This window comes from Clarias gariepinus, chromosome 8, assembly GCF_024256425.1.
Source record: "Clarias gariepinus isolate MV-2021 ecotype Netherlands chromosome 8, CGAR_prim_01v2, whole genome shotgun sequence".
Taxonomy (NCBI): Eukaryota; Metazoa; Chordata; class Actinopteri; order Siluriformes; family Clariidae; genus Clarias; species Clarias gariepinus.
The window spans coordinates 36517768-36536409 of record NC_071107.1 but is presented as its reverse complement, the minus strand read 5'-3'; the positions used below and the strand labels follow the sequence as shown (position 1 = coordinate 36536409).

Sequence of the window (18642 nt, the reverse complement as noted above, 5' to 3'; positions counted from 1 at the left end):
GCTCCTGATAGTTACTAAATTCCACTTCCGGAATGACCTTCAGTGCGATAAGGCCGCTCGCTGATTGAACGGCCATTCCATCAGTCATTCGCTAAGACCCGCCTTTTTAAAATCGAGTTCCGCGAAGCCACGCCCACATTCCATTATACTCAAAGCTAAATGTCTTACAGGCTAAATGTCTTACAAATCACAAAACAAACAACATACTTTACATTGCTATTAAATGTAAACTTATTTTTGGTTATTTTAACTTTAGGAATATCTTTTAAATTGTATGATTTTTTTGCATTCATATTGTGTTGAAATAGTGAAATAGTTACAACTAACAGAAATTACTGTGGAAGCTATTCTCAAGTTTATTGATTATTATTATTATTATTATTATTATTAAAAACATCAATGTAACAGGGAATGCACAAGTAAAAAAATAAGCAGATAAGGTGGGACAAATAACACATAATAAGTGTAAAGAAATAAACTAAAAATAAATATTTATATAATAAAAAGGTTCCCATAATTATAATTAAATAATATAAGATTAAACAATAGAACAATAAAAGAATATCGTATATACAGTACAGTATATATATATATATTATTTGACTACATATAAATTTGTATTGTATTTTTTTTTATTATGTTTAAAATATGTAATATATTTTTTATTATATATTTTTTATTTTTTTATTTATATATTATATATAAAATCTTTTCTAATGTCTTGATAGATCACGAACCAGCATATACTCCAGTCCTAGACAATTTTCTTTTTAAATAGGTTCACTCTGGGTTTATTACTCTTTTTGATCTTGGAGCAGTCTCTGGCATAAGAATTTTCTCCCAGATTAATGAAGTTTTATTTGATCTAATTTATCTTTTCTAATCTCCCTTTCAGTTCGTCCCAAAGGTGCTTGAAGGGGTTGAGGTCAGGGCTCTATGCAGGCCAGTCAAGTTCTTCCACACCGAACTCATCAAACCATGTCTTTATAGTCTTTGCTTTCTGCACTGGGGCTCAGTCATGTTGGAATAGGAAACGGCCTTCTTCAAACTGGTGCCGTAAATTTGGAAGCAGAGCACTGTCCATGCTTTACAGGGGATAAGAGGCCAGGGGTCCGTTCTTCGTACGTCGCTTGACACATCCGAGATGAACGGACACATCTAAGATGAGATCATCGTGCTAATTACGATCTGGCTAAGTTGGTTCTTCGAGCTCACCTGTTGTTGATGATTAGTATAGCTGGACTGAGTTGTCTAGGATTATTGCGCGCTCGTGCGTTGGTTTAAAAGGCGATATGCATCGACAGTAGAAACACTGATCACAAGCCCTTTGATTGGTTGACGAAATGGAAAAAGAGCGGCTCAACTTTTTTTTGTAACACCTGTTATATGCTGAAATGCCCCTCTGCCATGGATTGCCCCCCCTACATAATCGCTATCAAATATTATATTAGAACATAAATTCATAGGTTAATGGTTTACAAATTACAAATTACATGAGACAATAAAATAAAATAAGCAATATGAAAATAAATATGTCGTATATGAAAAAATAAAAATATTATGTATACTTTTATATTGTTTATTTTATAATAAAATTAGTTTTCGTCCAATTCATCATTATAAAAGATTAATTTTTAACATATATAAATATTTATTAGCATATTTTTATGACAAACCCCTGAAAAATAAATGTTACAAAAAAAACATTATACAAGAATTTGTATTAATGGTCTCGACGGCTGTCTCATGCCTAGGGTTTATTATAATAGTAATATCATATTTGATAATACTAAACCTATGAATTTATGTTCATATATAATATTTGATAGCGATTGTGTGTGTGTGTGTGTGTGAGTGGGGGGGAGTCCATGGCAGGGGGCATATACATTTCTTTTTCCACGTGAGTCAGTCGTGCTCTTTAACCAATCAGATGTGACCTCGCCATTTCAACCAATCATAACCCGCCAGGAGCGCAGGCTAAATCCTGTTTACATGAAATAAACCTGCTCCCGAGCAGGTTCAAGCTTACGGATATGTTGCTATGACAACAAATGCTAGAAGCGCTTCGAAGAACGAAACAATCCAAGATCAGGACAAATCCACAACAATCAAATCCAGCTAACTGAGTTAGCGACGTACGAAGAACGGACCCCTGATTCAAACAGTTGAATTCAGTCATCAGTTTTACAAATAAACAATCCGAATAGGGCTAAACAAAGCCAAAACCCAAGCATGCTAATTTTCTAGATTACGTTTTAGAATTTTCACTTACGAAAGCATTTCGCCATACGAGCTGGGTAAGTTGCGCATACATCTGGGACCCATTCAAAACTTGTTTGCATCAGTGGAAAGCCAAGCAAAGCAAATTTCATACTTTTTTTTTTACTTCATTTACATGTCTTTTCTAAATATTTTGTATGCAAAGATATGAATAGAGTGTTGGAAATTGGTAATATTTTTGGTTGGCTGGAACGGATTATAAGGCTTTTCGATTATTTCCTATGGGAAAATTAACTCGTATCTGGAACGGATTAAATCCGTATGCCGAGGTACCACTGTACGTACACTGCGCGCTGCTCCTTTAAGACGCGCACGCCCCCGCCTCCCGCCTCCCTCGTGCACGCGCTTTCCTCGCCCCCGCGTTCAGCCTCAGCTTGAACATCAACATCAACATGAACGTGTTTAGCACCAGAGAACCGTTTAGCGAGCTGAATTAACCAAACAACAGCAGAGATACCGGATTAGGAACAAAGTCTCATCTTTCGGTAAGATTTGTGCTGCATCTTTTGGTTCATTGTGTTCCTTATTTTGCAAAAAAAAAAAGGGTTGAAATTGAGATGTTAGCTCGAAAGCGCGCGCACGCTAGGCCTTTTGTAGCTCTTATCCTGGATGTTAAGAATAAAGTGAATCACACGAGCGCGCGCACTGCACACTTTTATTCCCCCTGCCATCAATCCCGCACGAGGATCACGCTGATCGTGCGTTTACTTCCGTATCATTAAGTCCTGCACTGAAGCTCTGCGCGCTAGCTATGCTAATCATGCTAACACAAACTTCATCCTCACTGTTTCCCCACATTGCTCTGGATTTAAAAGGATAAAGTTCTGTAGGCTGTATAAACCAAAACTGTAAATGTAAAGTAGGAGTTCACGAGCCAAGGGCGTGCCTTTGAGCTGCTGCACACTTGAGTAGCATTAGCCACTTAGCCAGCTAGCAGTGTTTAGCATTGACATGTTTAGAAAGTTCATGATTTGGCAGAATTCACATACATCACCATGGAGATAAGTTTATCACCTTAGTGATGCAGGTGTCGAGGTTTGGTCAGGGACAGGACCAGTTTTTTGTTGTTGTTGTTAATTTGCAGTAGTTTATTAGCATAAGGTGAACAATGTCAGCAGGTTTGTTTTGGTCAACAACACAGTCAACAAACAGTAATCACCATGAAAAGTGTTTTATTCCATAAGGGTGAGAAGGTCTTGCTCAAAAAGTAGCTGGAAGCCACCAGGTGATGTCACAGTCTGCGTTTGCACGTTAACTGCGTCCTTATTGCGTGTTCAAACATGCAGCGTGATGGAGCAAGGTTTTCTGAGGAAGCCCAGGCCCTGTTCGAGAGCACGCACATGGATTTCAAAACATTGTTACTGAGTGCCTTATGAAATGAGGAAAGAATGTCAGTGCTAGTCATGCTGTCCACTTTTCTTTTTCTTTCAGGCCCCTTTAGAGTACTCGGTACTAAAATCGTACTGACTCTGTTTTTTTCTCACCCCCTGTTTGAGCTCTCATCATGGCAGTAAACTTTTAATTAGTCAAAAAAAGTGACTCAGTGTTAATAAGCTCGTTATTGTCCCTCTTCGTCAACGTTATGAAACATCCAGCCGATCCGCATTCTGAAAACATCACCAAGGTGCGCACAGAATGAGAACATAAATGTTCGTTTAGGCTTCTAACATTGATTGCAATAAAAAAAAAATGGTGTGATAATGGTAACAGTCAAGGAATATATGATGATCCTAAAAGAGGCCTGAAAGAGTAACGTGCAAACACAGAAGGAAACGCTATCGTGTTTAATCATGTTAATTGACTAATCACAGCGGTGCGTTAGATGAGACTGGAGCAGGGGTAGGCAAGTTTGGTCCCAGAGACCCACAGTCCTGCAGCTGCCTGTAGCCTTAGTAGTCCTGACGACCTGTCGTATGCGCTGTCACTGTAGATGCTCCACAGTTTGATCCGTGGGTTCAGTATCCCTGAGCTCGGTTTGAAGCATCCATTTTTGTCGTATACAATGCTGCCTGCTGTTACAGCAATGACACGATAGGAGTATTACATAAAAGTTGATAATGACGCTGTTTACTGTCTTATTAAGTGTTGAACACCTGTGACAGAACTACCTGTGGAAACACACAAACAGAATTTTTGTTTTATATAGATTAGTCTTTTTTTCTCAAAATTAGGTCTGTAACCTAGGTCTGGTTTGGGCATTTGATCAATTCCTGCTTGTCTGCATGAAGCACCGCCCCTACAGGAGCTATACAGTGGTCTATAAAATGACTGACAGGAGGCGAATCTTGATGTCTCTCAGAGGTTTAATAAACTTTTGCTGAGGACATGGATTTCTCTGTAGCATCATAATTTGCACATCAAGTTTTTAAAATTGATGCAGGTGTGATGTTATGTGCTGATGATGTGCTTTGTCTTGGTTCAGCAAACACCTGAGAGAGAGAGAGAGGGGAGGTTGGAGTGTGTGGAATGGCAGGAGGAAGAAGAGGATCAGGCCGGGCGACGTACTGTCGTTCTCCGCTGGGCAGCGAGACAGGGTCCGTTAACAACGGTAACCACTCCACCAGCTCACCTGTGACAGGCGTGAGGTCACGGACCAGGTGAGATCCCTATCGAGCTTTATGAATCTAATAAGTGTAATGTTCAAGTTTGTGGCCTGGTTTATAATGTGTGTATGCGTGTGTGTGTCTTGGTTGGCAGAAACAGTTCAGGAACAGGGTTCACCAGCCCCCCACTCGCTGCTCAGACCGTGGTCCCGCTGAAGCACTGCAAGATCCCCGAGCTCTCTGTGGATCGCAACGTGATGTTCGAGTTGCACCTCCTTTTTTGCCACCTCATCGCACTCTTCGTGCACTACGTCAACATCTACAAGACGGTGTGGTGGTACCCACCCTCACACCCCCCCTCACACACATCACTGGTGAGTCCCTTTGCAAAAGGTGTTGTGGCTTTTTTCTTTTCCCCATCACATTGTAGGAGCAGGTGTGTTCGTCTGTCCTAATGAAGGAGTTGGAGCTGGCGGAAAAGATAATGCGCAACTATAATTATCCTAACTATAATTAATTTCCCTGTTCTCAGAACTTCCACCTGATCGACTATAACATGCTGGTGTTCACCGTCATCGTGTTGTCACGCCGGCTCATCGCCGCCATCGTCAAAGAGGTAACAAGACAATCATAAAATGTTAATCACAGCAGTGTTGATCACGAGATTAGTGTCTGTTTTATAGCGTCTCACCTTTGCTTCTTCATTTAAATAGCAGCTCTAAAAATCGAGTTCTCAAGGGACAAATCTGAGTCATCGTTCTGTCTTTTGTTTTCCGTCTTCTGTCTCGCTCTTGTTCTATTTTTCTCACTCTCTTGCTCACTCATCACTTCCTTCTCATCCTCATTCATTTTCTTGCTCTCTGTTTTTTTGCTTTCATTGTTACTTTCTTTCACACACACACATTCTCACTGTCATTCTCCTTTTTCTGCTTAAATTTGTTTTCAATACTCATTCATTCTTTTTCTTTATTCTTTATTATCTATCTATCTCTCTTTATCGATCTATCTCCCTCCCTCTTCCTGCAGGCGTCTCAGAGCGGGAAGTTCCCTCACTCCGTCTTCCTGGTGACGGCTCGCTTTGCCGTTTTGACGCTCACCGGCTGGAGTCTGTGCCGCTCGCTCATCCACCTCTTCAGGACATACTCCGTCCTCAGCCTCCTGTTCCTCTGTTACCCGTGAGTGCTCATGCGACTAATGCTGCTAATACAGCTAATACACAGCTATTACACAGCTATTGCGTCAAAACACACACACACACACACACAGGGTCATGACATGATCTTGCTGATTAACACATGTTCTGGAATCTTTCAGAGATAGAAGAGGTAGCCCTTAAAAATACTGTATTATTATTATAATTTTTTTGAAGCGTCGCTCTCTCTCTTCTTCAGATTTGGGATGTATATCCCTATCCTCAGACCGAGCAGTGACATGCGCCTATCCCCCATCGCCTCCGTCGGCTCCAAAGACACGGGGGCGGGTGTGTCCGTGTCCATGGGGCGGGACTACTTATCTGTCCTAAAAGAGACGTGGAAGCAGCACACAAGCCAGCTGTACGGCATCCAGCCCATGCCAACGCACGCCTGCTGCCTTTCGCCCGACCTCATTCGCAAAGAGGTCGAGTTCCTTAAGATGGACTTCAACAAGAGGATGAAGGAGGTGCTGGTCAGCTCCATGCTCAGCGCATACTACGTCGCCTTTGTGCCCGTCTGGTTTGTCAAGGTGCGACTGCTGGGTTTCATACAGTAACACATCACGTGGAGATTACAAAAAAAAGTGCTTAAAGATCTGGAAACAATTTAGAAACTAAGGGAACAATTCAGCTACTTAGTAAACAGATGGAATTATGATGTACAGAGGTACTGAGATGGGTTGGTGGATGTATGGATAGATAGATTGATGGATGTTTGTTGACTATATAAATGGTTCCTCTGGTTTTGTTGGATAGACAGAAATACACTCTGGTAGATTTTTGGAAAATCTACCAATCCACACTAGAATACACATCACTGCTCAAATGTTTAAAATCACTTGCAAATGTCTTTGTTTTTTGTTTAGTGATTATTTTTTTTTTTACCATCTACAACAATACTTGGGCAGTTCAAGTCTACGAAATAACACGTACAGCATTAGGTAACTATGTAACAACAACAGTATCAGTCAGTTGTTATTTTAAGACATGAAGGTCAGCTGTTCTGGATCAGTTCTTACAAGAACAGTATTGTGTCGAGTGCGTTTGTAAAACCCATCAAGCTCCATGATGAAACTTGATGAGACGTTCATTTAGAGTCACCAGCCTCAGAAATCACCAATTAAAAACCAGCACCTCAGATTAGAGCCGTTGTGAAGCTTCACAGAGCAGAAGTGGCAGATAAACATCTTAATATCACCTGTTCAGAGGAGATTATTGTGTATTTTGGATAAACGCCTTCAGTATTGTTTTACAGTGTAGAAAGAAATAAAAATCAGGAATGAATATGGAATTAGAAAGTGATCCCAAATCTTTGACTCATAAGTTAGTTAAGTTAAGCCTTTATCTATCATACATTAAGTGTAAATGTTACTTTTATAGATGCATACTTTGATATTTGTTTTAGTGAACAGATGGATGGATTTTGAATATGTATTTGGCCTTATAAGTTGATGTATGTCTGTTTATTATCGTATGTGAATGGATGGAAATTTCGGAAATGGATGGATACCCGGATATGTACATGGTTATGTTGGTGAATGGATGGACAGTTTTTTTTTTTTTTTTAAAGCGGTAATTGGATGGATGGCTAGTTATGTGGTTGGGGAGGTGGATAGATGGGTTACTTGGATAGATACCTGCATGGTTGGATAAAACGTTACTCTGGTATACAGTATGAATAGATGGATGGCTGCAAAAATCATGTGGATGACTAGAACAACGGGTAGGTGGATCGATGAAGTGATGGATAGAGAGTTAATCAGATTGTTGTAAAGATGATTAGAAATTAATGTTTGTCCTCCCACACTGTTAATCATTCTTTCTCTTTTGGCTGTGTGTGTGTGTTGTAGAGCACTCAGTACGTGGATAAGCGCTGGTCGTGCGAGCTCTTCATCCTCGTGTTCGTCAGCACGTCAGTGATCCTGATGCGCCACCTGCTGCCCCCTCGATACTGTGACTTACTACACAAAGCCGCCGCCCACCTCGGCTGCTGGCACAAAGTGGACCCCTCAGTCTGCTCAAACGTCCTCCAGCACACGTAGGTCTCACTCAGGACACACACGGGCCACACTATCTCCATGAGCAGGATCTCAACAGCAGTGCTGTTCTGGTTCATAATTTTTGGTTAAACCAGTGATCGAGAAGATGTTTGTGAATGTTTTTGTGCTTTTGCTTTTCTATGCTTTCAGGTGGACAGAAGAGTTCATGTGGCCACAGGGGGTGTTAGTGAAACACAATAAAAACGTCTATAAGGCTACGGGACATTATAACGTAGCAGTGCCTTCAGACGTCTCGCATTATCGCTTCTATGTGAGTCACATACATTTTAGATTTCTTTTAGTTTTTAGTTGCTTTCTAAATCTCCTTTAACATGCTCCTCACTTCCTCTCTTTCTCTCCCTCTGTCTTTCCTACAGTTTTTTTTTAACAGGCCACTTCGAATATTAAACATCCTCATCATCCTGGAAGGAGCGATGATATTCTATCAGCTTTACTCGCTGATGTGTTCAGAAAAGTGGTATCAGACGATATCATTAGCGTTGATCCTCTTCAGTAACTACTACGCCTTCTTCAAACTGCTTAGAGACAGAATCGTGCTGGGGAAAGCATACTCATACTCGACCTCGTCAGACCACAAAGTCAGCTAGACGCTCGTCTCTTCCTGTTACACCAGCGTCCGAAAACAAAGAAAAAGCATGCACCAGAGCTTTTTATTTTTTCTAACTTTTTTTTTGTTGCCACTCTGTTTATGTTCTGATTTGCCATAGAATTAAAAAGAAAATATTTTTGTATTCCTTCACTCGTCTGGGTCTCTGATTTTTGTGCCGCTTCTATAACAGATTAAGGCTGAACCACATTTTTATACCTCAGATGTAGTGTAACGCTGTGTGATAACGCTGACCTCTCATGCTACAGTATGTACTCCTTAGAAACACAGTTGTGCACTAAAGTTTGTGCACCCTTAAAACATACAGTATATACACCTTTTCGGAATGTGCTTAACATGTATGTACAGTCGTGGCCAAAAGTTTTGAGAATTACATAAATATACGGAAATTAGAAAAGTTGCTGCTTAAGTTTTTATAATAGCAATTTGCATATACTCCAGAATGTTATGAAGAGTGATCAGATGAATTGCATAGTCCTTTTTTGCCATGAAAATTTACTTAATCCCAAAAAAACCTTTCCACTGCATTTCATTGCTGTCATTAAAGGACCTGCTGAGATTATTTCAATAATCGTCTCGTTAACTCCGGTGAGAATGTTGACGAGCACAAGGCTGGAGATCATTATGTCAGGCTGATTGGGTTAGAATGGCAGACTTGACATGTTAAAAGGAGGGTGATGCTTGAAATCATTGTTCTTCCATTGTTAACCATGGTGACCTGCAAAGAAATGCGTGCAGCCACCATTGTGTTGCATAAAAATTGCTTCACAGGCAAGGATATTGTGGCTACTAAGATTGCACCTAAATCAACAATTTATAGGATCATCAAGAACTTCAAGGAAAGAGGTTTAATTCTTGTTAAGAAGGCTTCAGGGCATCCAAGAAAGTCCAGCAAGCGCCAGGATCGTCTCCTAAAGAGGATTCAGCTGCGGGATCGGAGTGCCACCAGTGCAGAGCTCGCTCAGGAATAGCAGCAGGCAGGTGTGAGCGCATCTGCACGCACAGTGAGGCGAAGACGTGAGGAAAGATGGCCTGGTGTCAAGAAGGGCAGCAAAGAAGTCACTTCTCTCCAAAAAAAAGATAAGGGACAGATTGATCTTCTGCAGAAAGTATGGTGAATGGACTGCTGAGGACTGGGGCAAAGTCATATTCTCCGATGAAGCCTCTTTCCGATTGTTTGGGGCATCTGGAAAAAGGCTTGTCTGGAGAAGAAAAGGTGAGCGCTACCATCAGTCCTGTGTCATGCCAACAGTAAAGCATCCTGAGACCATTCATGTGTGGGGTTGCTTCTCATCCAAGGGAGTGGGCTCACTCACAATTTTGCCCAAAAACACAGCCATGAATAAAGAATGGTACCAAAACACCCTCCAACAGCAACTTCTTCCAACAATCCAATAACAGTTTGGTGAAGAACAATGCATTTTCCAGCACGATGGAGCACCGTGCCATAAGGCAAAAGTAATAACTAAGTGGCTCAGGGACCAAAACGTTGAAATTTTGGGCCCATTGCCTGGAAAATCCCCAGATCTTAATCCCATTGAGAACTTGTGGTCAATCCTCAAGAGGCGGGTGGACAAACAAAAACCCACTAATTCTGACAAACTCCAAGAAGTGATAATGAAAGAATGGGTTGCTATCAGTCAGGATTTGGCCCAGAAGTTGATTGAGAGCCCAGTCGAACTGCAGAGGTCCTGAAAAAGAAGGGCCAACACTGCAAATACTGACTCTTTGCATAAATGTCATGTAATTGTCGATAAAAACATATGAAGTGCTTGTAATTATATTTCAGTACATCACAGAAACAACTGAAACAAAGATCTAAAAGCAGTTTAGCAGCAAACTTTGTGAAAACTAATATTTGTGTTATTCTCAAAACTTTTGGCCACGTACATATTTCTTTTTCATAATTGTTTGTCCAGTTTGGCTCTTTTTCACATTATGGTGTCTATTTTGTGGATACATTTTAGGATAACAATTTAAACTGCCATGGGTTTAAGGTGCATGGAGAAATACAAAGCAAACTGTAATTTTTTTATTTTTTTTCCTTAAGATAAATAAGGAAGGAAACATCTATTTATATTAATAGCATGCTGATGAGCTGGGTAATGACTCTGGTTATAAAACTAACAAAATAACTAAAAAAGCAACAGAAACAGCTTTTGTATTTAGAAAGGGCTGATACTGGAGACTCCTTCCATAAATGTTAAACCATCTTGAAAATTTCTGTGTCTCAAGGATGAGACAGTGTTAGTTACACATCCCTGTGAATGATCAGTTACTATGGTAACGACGAAAGATTCTAAGGAGTGCATTGGAATGTGTCTGTGGCTTGTCTTGTAATTCATTCACTGGAAATAAATCAAGATCAAGATCCAGCTTTTTTATTCAAGGCTTTTGACACTTATGCCTCATGTTTTACTCATAATAAGAGAGTGGATAACACCGGTGCGTGGTTAGATGATGATGATGATGATGATGCGCGTCACCGCGGAGAAAGAAAATGTGCTGCGGTTCCTTTAAGAGCCAACGCGCGCTCCCGCCTGCGACCTTTTATGTTTATTGTTGCTCTGAGCCAGCGCGCGCGAGGAGTGAACGACGACCAGAGATTCTCTTCTTATTCTTATTCTTATTTATCTACGAGGCGCGCGCTCTGACACGCAGATGAGTGATGAGCAGATCGCGGGGTTTCCGTGAGCGGGTGAGTCACGCGCTCTGTGCGGCGCAAATCCGTGCTGGTGTCGATGGATGGATTAAAAACAAAACAGAAGAAGAATATCTCTCAAAGTACAGCTTATGTATAGGGTCAAATCTGTTCTAACCCACATTCAGGATGATAGTTTACTATATAAAGCGAGGTGATGTAAAGAGGGTGCATTAATATAACACTGTGTTTTAATGGTACATGGTGATCTGACCGGGGCTCTTGGAAACAGTTTTCCTTTTATTGACCTTAACATTACTTCTAACTTGCATGTGCATTCAGTACTTGGTTCAGTGCATGGATTACTGATGCAGGCAGACCAGCCTAAATCCAAATGATGGAAAGTGTAGCTATGGATGATGATGATAATGATGAAAAACATTTATGTGTGTGTATATATACAGTAGCTCGAATCTCAAATGGTGTGGCCTCCAGGGTCTGGATTTGATTCCCACCTCGGGTCTGTGTGTGCGTGGTGGGTTTCCTCCTGGCACTCCGGTTTCCTCCCACATTCCAAAGACATTCAGATTAGACTAATTAATACTGTATTTTCGAATTGCCTCTAGTGTTTGCATGAGCGTGTGAGTGTGTGTGCCCTGCGACGGATTGTCACCTCATCCAGGTTGTTCCCCACCTCATGCCTTCAGTAATGGGATAGGCTTCAGGCCGCCCATGACCCCATATAAAGGATAAAGCAGTGTAGACGACGATCAAACGGTGCAACTACTGACATCTTTAAAAGAAACATAGTTCTACACATTACTGCCACAATTCAATTTCAGTTTTAAACAATGGTTTAAAAAAGAGTTTTACAAAAGATATACCTGTTAAAGTGTGTATACATTTATATAACCGTACATACTATAATACACTTTAGCATCAGTGCCTGGTTTTTCTTCTTATACAAACGCACACGCACCTGCTGTATCCCAAGATGAGGACGAATCAGGTGTGTCTGAGATGAGTGTTTCTGGTGGATGGAAATCAGACACTCTATAGTCCCACAGAGCCCTGGAGCATCTAAAAATACCGCACATTGTGACCCCGTGATGAGAGTTGGCCTTTAAAAATAGGACGAGGATGAGGAACAAGTTCAAGCTTGCCTTCGAGCAAGTAAACAAGCATTAGGGGATCAATACGAGTGCTGTTTCCATCACCCAGGCTTTCCATGATGGAATATGGATGTGGGATAATGCCTGTAGTAGACCCGGCTGAATGACGTGCGAGCATGCAGCAGAGCTTGGCTTCATGCGGAAAAAGTAAAATTGCATTAACGCGACGGTCGATCATTCGCAGTCAATCGCAGTCTGCCTGAGTGTGCTCGGTCCAGTCTGGGTGAGTATAATGCTCTACAGGAGAAGCTATGCGTTATGTTCAGTGTGGTGAGCTTGCAAAAAAAAATCTCAGCGAAAACTTTTTTGCAATATTTGCTTTTTTCGTTCCCGAGCTATGACGCTAATAAAGCTAATCTAGCTCATGTAAAATTATTTTTAAATAGCTTTCCAACTAATGACTGCTGTTTCAACTTATTGTCTTACATCTGGGTGTCCAAGATGGCTGCTTTCCACCGCTTAGCTACATTGAAAGGTTCATGTTTATAGACGATAGCAACACACTCTGTATCCTAAACCATAACAGCAAGAATATACACAGATATTTATGACAAAGATTTTGTGTGCATTGCATTTCTATTACTCGTTAACTTTATTAACCTTTACGTAACTCTTATTAGCTTTTTCCTAAGACACGATTAATCTATGCTGACTTGTGTTTTGTCTCTCAGAGACACAGTTAAGAAGACATCCCGTCTACAATCGTCTCTCAGACAGACATACAGGAGAAAAACAACCTGAATGATGGAGGACAAAAGGAAGAAGAGGAGTCCCAAAGTGTCTCTCCCACAACCTCCACCTCCGCCGGTAAATCCGCGCAAACTCTCCGTCCTCCCAGCTAGCAAGAGCGCCACCTTCTGTCTGGGTCTCCCACAACCGCCGTCCCCTAAACCCCGGGGCAAGTACAAGAGATCCGTAGGGGCCATGGGGATGACCAAAGAAGTGCTCACTGTGCCCATGCTCCCACCCAGGGCCACGAGGTGTGTGTACGACCAGTATGCCCCGGTTTGACTTGAACACCCCTAATATTTTTTTCTCCTTGGATGACCTTGGAGTATTTATAAGCAACAAATATACGTTGATAATTTAACAGATATTAAGTGTAGACTCTATATTATTATACGTATAAAAGTTATAAAACTAATCAAGAAACATCACAACTAGGAAAGTTTACGTTCAAGCTTCAAGAGACTGATGTGTGATTTTCACTGTGATTGTGGTTCCGTCGGTGACAGCCGGCCTCACAGAGAGAAACCCCGGGCGCCCCAGCCAGCCGGACCCAGCCGAGTCGCGCCATCCTCCTCTCCTCTTCAGCACTCCTTCCTCACTGACGTCTCAGACGTGCGAGAGATGGAGGGAGGACTCCTCAACCTGCTCAATGACTTCCACTCAGGGAAACTCCAGGCCTTTGGTGACAAATACACACACACACACACACACACACACACACACAGTCACAATGAGAATGTCACAATCTACTATTTTACTGAGACCCATGTAGGCCTCTACTCTGGAGTTTCTGAAGGGTTTGGTGTGTTTTGTTCATAGAAGAAGCACATTTGCATGTGTGTAAAGGTCATTCTCTCTGTCTCCCGCCGTTCCCAGGTAAGGTATGTTCGTTCGAGCAGCTCGAGCATGTCCGGGAGATGCAGGAGAAACTGGCTCGCCTTCACTTCAGCCTGGACAGTCATGTGGAGGAGCTCTCGGAGGACCAGAGGAAAAGTGCTTCAGACCGCAACCTGGAGCACCTGCTCTCAAATGTAACACACACACACACACACACCTGCAACACAATGCACAAACATGAACTGACTTCTTCCTCTAACTAACTGCTTTTGCATACATTTACATACAGTCAGCTCAGGTTATGTATTTATAGTGCAGCTGGAATCGCTTTACAGTGTGACGTAAAACAAAAAGGACAGAACAAGAAATAGCGATTAAGAATGACATTAAATAAGATCAGCACTACTACCACTGCTAATACTACTAATAATAGATTTTTATAGAAACCCAGATTGCAGGGATGTTCAGTCACTATGGCAACAGCAGCATGGATATTTACACAAACACACACGCACGTCTTTAGGATATTCCATTGTGAAGTCGTTTTCTCCCGTATCTATCGAACTCTTAACCCTCCTTAACAGTTAGTCTAAATACTTATTCCTTCTTTTGTATTCTTTATTCTCATTAACATTCTCTCTCTCTCTCTCTGTCTCTCTGTCTCTCTCTCTCTGTCTCTCTCTGTCTCCTCCACAGCTGGAAGAGCTCAGCAGCTCCATGTATCCTTTCCACAAATGTAATCATGATGTTTCACCACACTGCTTTTCTATCAGTCTAAACGTTTCCCGCTGCTTTAACAGATTTAACCCGGATCCCTGCCGGCCGATCTGGACCTTCTCCAACACTGTGCTTCTTTTTACATAGCCTTAACCTTACCTGCTTCTCTGCCAAAAAACTAGACTGAACAGGATCTGCAAACAAAATATTACCTTTAAAGGTAGATTATAAGAATTATAAGAAGGAGAATTAAAGGTTGCTTTGGTGAAGGTTGGATGAAACTAACTATAGTGTGGGTGGAGCTTTTAGACTCTCAGACACACCTCCTTGTTCTGATTGGTTGTACATTAGTAGCATAAATGAGGCTATTGAGAAATGAGAATTTCTTCAATGAGCACATATTTTATTTACATAGCATCTAATTAGGGCTGTAGCTATCAAATATTTCAGTAATCAAGTATTCTACCAAAAATTTAATCGAATAATCGGATAAAATGTACTTTTGCTTAATTAAACAGCAATGTAAAATATATAAGAGAAACAAAGATTAATGGGTTTTCTTTTTAGAAAAATCTACTTTTATTTTTTAAATGTATACAGCATTATATCAAAAATAAACATTGTCATTATTCACAGTACAAGGAATAGCTTATACCCATATCTTATCTATGCGGTTTAACTTACGGTGAGATGCGGTGTTAGGCGCCGTGAGCCGCCGTGAGCCGCCGCAATTGCCTGCCGACGTCTCGCAAAGTTCCGCAAGGTCCGCAAGCTTCCGCAAGGACCGTCAAAAAAATTAAACATGTTTTTAAGGCGGATTAAACTTGTTTACTTTATCGCGCGGAAAGATGAAAGCGTAATCGCAGCACCAAACTCGTTGTGAATCATGATAAACCATACTTCCGGCCACCGCGCGAAACCATGTAAGTGAGATAGGGGTATTAAAGTTGACTGAGATGAATTAAGTGCATTACAGTGCCAAACATTCTTATTTTAAAGCCTTTTCTCAGATGCCAAAAACTTTAAAAAAAAAGGTATTTTAAATGACTTTAAGGATCAAAAAAACTAAGGCACACATTGAAATAAATAATTATACAAAAACACTAACACTTTTTTGTATAATTATACTATAATAATACAAAAACACTTAACTTTTAGAAATACATTTTTTATTCATTTTATTTTTTCATATTACACAAACATTAACACAAAATATTAAGTAAAAATAAAGCAAATTAACCTGCACTTTACCTTTGAAAAGAATCGCGACAGAGCAGTGTTTCTGTGTAGAGTGGAGAGAAAGAGTGTGTGTGTGTGTGTGTCTGTGAAGGCGAAAGTAGAAGGGGTCTGTGTGTGTGTGTGTGTGTGTGTGTGGCACGGTGTCCAATGACGCACGCACACAAACACAAAGAGCATGCTGAGCCATAAGCAGAGAGAGAAAATGGATCTTTAACCTCTCTACTGAGACTTGCTTTTGCTTTACACACGTGCTGTACACACACGCATACAGACACAAAATAAAATATGTTTTACGCGCACACACCTGGTCACAGTGTTATAATAAACAGTACACGCGTGCGCGGATGTTAATTATACCCGTAAGAGACGTAACCCTAAGACCCAGCAGGGGAGACGATTACCCACAATTCCGCAGCGCAAGAGAGAGAAAAAACGTTGGCTCACTTATGATCACGTGACCCTCGGCGTTAAAACAAGAAGCGCATGCGTGATACATATTACTCGTAAACCAAGACTTCGTTTTTCAAGTCAAAAATCATTGCTCGTCTTGTGGAACCCTCGCAAACCGTGTTACTCGCAATCCAAGGTTTTACTGTAGTTTGAAAGGTGAATGAGCGCCATTATGTGAATCCTTAATGTACTTTTTCCAGACAGAAATTACACCTGGCAGAGAATCAGGACTTACCCAAGGCATCTGATCCCTGAGACCGAGACAATGCGAAGTTATCTGTTGGCATCCCGGAGCTGCTGATGTCATCGCCACGGCTCCATCAGCTAAGCTAAAACCAAGGCAAAGAAGCGGCTCACAAACACGTCGCTGCTTACGGCAACAAGCACAAAAACCGATAGCAAAGTACACCTTCTGCTTTGCTTTTTTAAAGCACTGTGACCTCTGAAGATCTGCTTTGAATTTGGTTTGACTGTACTTTGAGTTTTGAAAAACTTATTGATTATGTTGTGAGTTTCCGTGCTGAATGTTCTGAAGATAGATAACAGGATGGCGCCTTCAAAAACAGAATTGTGTTTTTTTGACATCGTATGAAAATAATGTTTGCATGAATTTTGAGGGAAATTCTCCTTTGGTGGTGATTCGAATTGCTGAGATTACATGGTTGTCTGTGTGCATACTGTATATCTGTATAATTTATATGAGGTTTCCTGTTTCTTGAGGTTGGTTGAAATCCATAACCATATAAATGGCTTTCAGCAGGAACGCTTTTTTTTTGTTTTTTGTCAAAGTGAGACAGGATCCAATGCAGACACAAAGCTGTCGTTTAAACTCACAACATTCTGGTGGCAAACACAGAACCTGTACTGTTAAGTTTGCATCGCTAGAGTTTACGTTGCGCTTCATCTTCACCACTAGCTGGAGATTCGCTCAGGACTGTTAAAGATGGTTCCTCGTCAGGTTGTAGCACAAACAAGAGTATTTTTTTTTAAGAAATTGACTTAAAGAAATAGTTACATCCTAAAATTAATATCTCACGACATTTACCAAATCAGCGGAAACATGTTTGGTGCCTGAGGTGTGCTAGTCGCATTTCTTTAGTTAGCAAAAACAACAAATCAAACTGTTATTAAACCCTTTCCTATACACTTGATGACCATGATATATGGCTTAGAACACAGCTTGAAGTCTAGAAACATAATAAAGGTTTGCAATGCCTTGGAACTTTCTCCCGCCACAGAGAAAGGTATTTTTGAAAGTCTGAAAATGTAGCAGACAATAACATAGCATGTATTTTCAGGGAAAAATAGGTCTTGAGATAGACTTCTATTACTTCTATTACGTTATCTGTTTTAGCATTGTAGCTCTCAAACACCAAACATGACTTGCCTGATTTGTGTGTGTGTGTGTGTGTTTGTTCCTAACATATACATAAACGTTTAGACCATAGAATGAATAATTAATAGCATGCAGTAGCTGAATGAGATTTAAAAAGTTCAACACTATAGCTATGTTATGTTATATTTATTTATCATTGATTATATTTTTTAGAAATATGGCACAGTATACAGTACCTTGAACCTACAACCCTCTGGCTGCTAGAAGCCAAGCCACTGTCAAATTCACACCTTAATTTTAGGTGTGTAGTTTTGTGTTTTGCTAACTGTTCAACACGTACGCTGTTGTCATCACTATTACGCAAGATGTGTGTATTTTTATGGTTAGTTGTAAAGTAGAGTACATTTAAAAATTACAAATAAATTTGACTTAATACACAAACCTGTGTTCTCTCACTTTAATACATGGAACTTGGGTGTATGGCTACCACCCTAAGACAAAGCAACAGTCTTTACAGTGGAAGATTCCATCATCTCCTCGACCGAAAAAGGTAAGGTAGGTCCACAGCTTGACCAGCTACACACTAAATGTCTTTTCCGACATCCGCTGCATTGTGCACTGAGAATTTGTCCCCAGGGCCCAGACCGTTAATATCGAATTCCACTGCAAGGGTTAAGGCACCTGAGCGACCGGATCTCAAAACTTTTTGAAAACACTTTGTAAACATTTATTAACATTACTTTAAACAAACATATTCTAACATATCTGAAACATTGTAAGTTTGTAAGTGTGTGCGAGCTAGCAGGCGTTGTATAAAGCGCTTTACAATTACAATAAAA

General features: G+C 40.7%; 2 protein-coding genes across 4 annotated transcripts; both read left to right on the top strand.

Annotated features, from left to right (window-relative positions):
- Positions 1-2630: 2630 nt before the first annotated feature.
- tmem39b (transmembrane protein 39B) lies at positions 2631-8809 on the top strand. The gene is made up of 9 exons (XM_053501401.1): positions 2631-2765; positions 4703-4877; positions 4978-5197; positions 5356-5439; positions 5850-5998; positions 6215-6545; positions 7866-8053; positions 8205-8325; positions 8432-8809. The coding sequence occupies exons 2-9, from the start codon at positions 4747-4749 to the stop codon at positions 8660-8662; spliced, it is 1455 nt and encodes a 484-aa protein (XP_053357376.1). The 5' UTR covers positions 2631-2765; positions 4703-4746; the 3' UTR covers positions 8663-8809.
- Positions 8810-11235: 2426 nt separating this feature from the next.
- ccdc28b (coiled-coil domain containing 28B) lies at positions 11236-18213 on the top strand. Of its 3 annotated transcripts, XM_053501453.1 has the most exons (6): positions 11236-11380; positions 13167-13475; positions 13731-13906; positions 14101-14255; positions 14758-14780; positions 16668-18213. In XM_053501453.1, exons 2-6 carry the CDS (start codon positions 13237-13239, stop codon positions 16720-16722), a joined length of 648 nt encoding a protein of 215 aa, XP_053357428.1. In that variant the 5' UTR covers positions 11236-11380; positions 13167-13236; the 3' UTR covers positions 16723-18213. The 3 variants fall into 3 exon arrangements, with proteins under 3 accessions (XP_053357428.1, XP_053357429.1, XP_053357430.1); XM_053501454.1 differs by lacking the exon at positions 14758-14780 and having other exon boundaries at positions 16672-18213; XM_053501455.1 differs by lacking the exon at positions 14758-14780.
- The last annotated feature ends 429 nt before the right edge of the window (positions 18214-18642 follow it).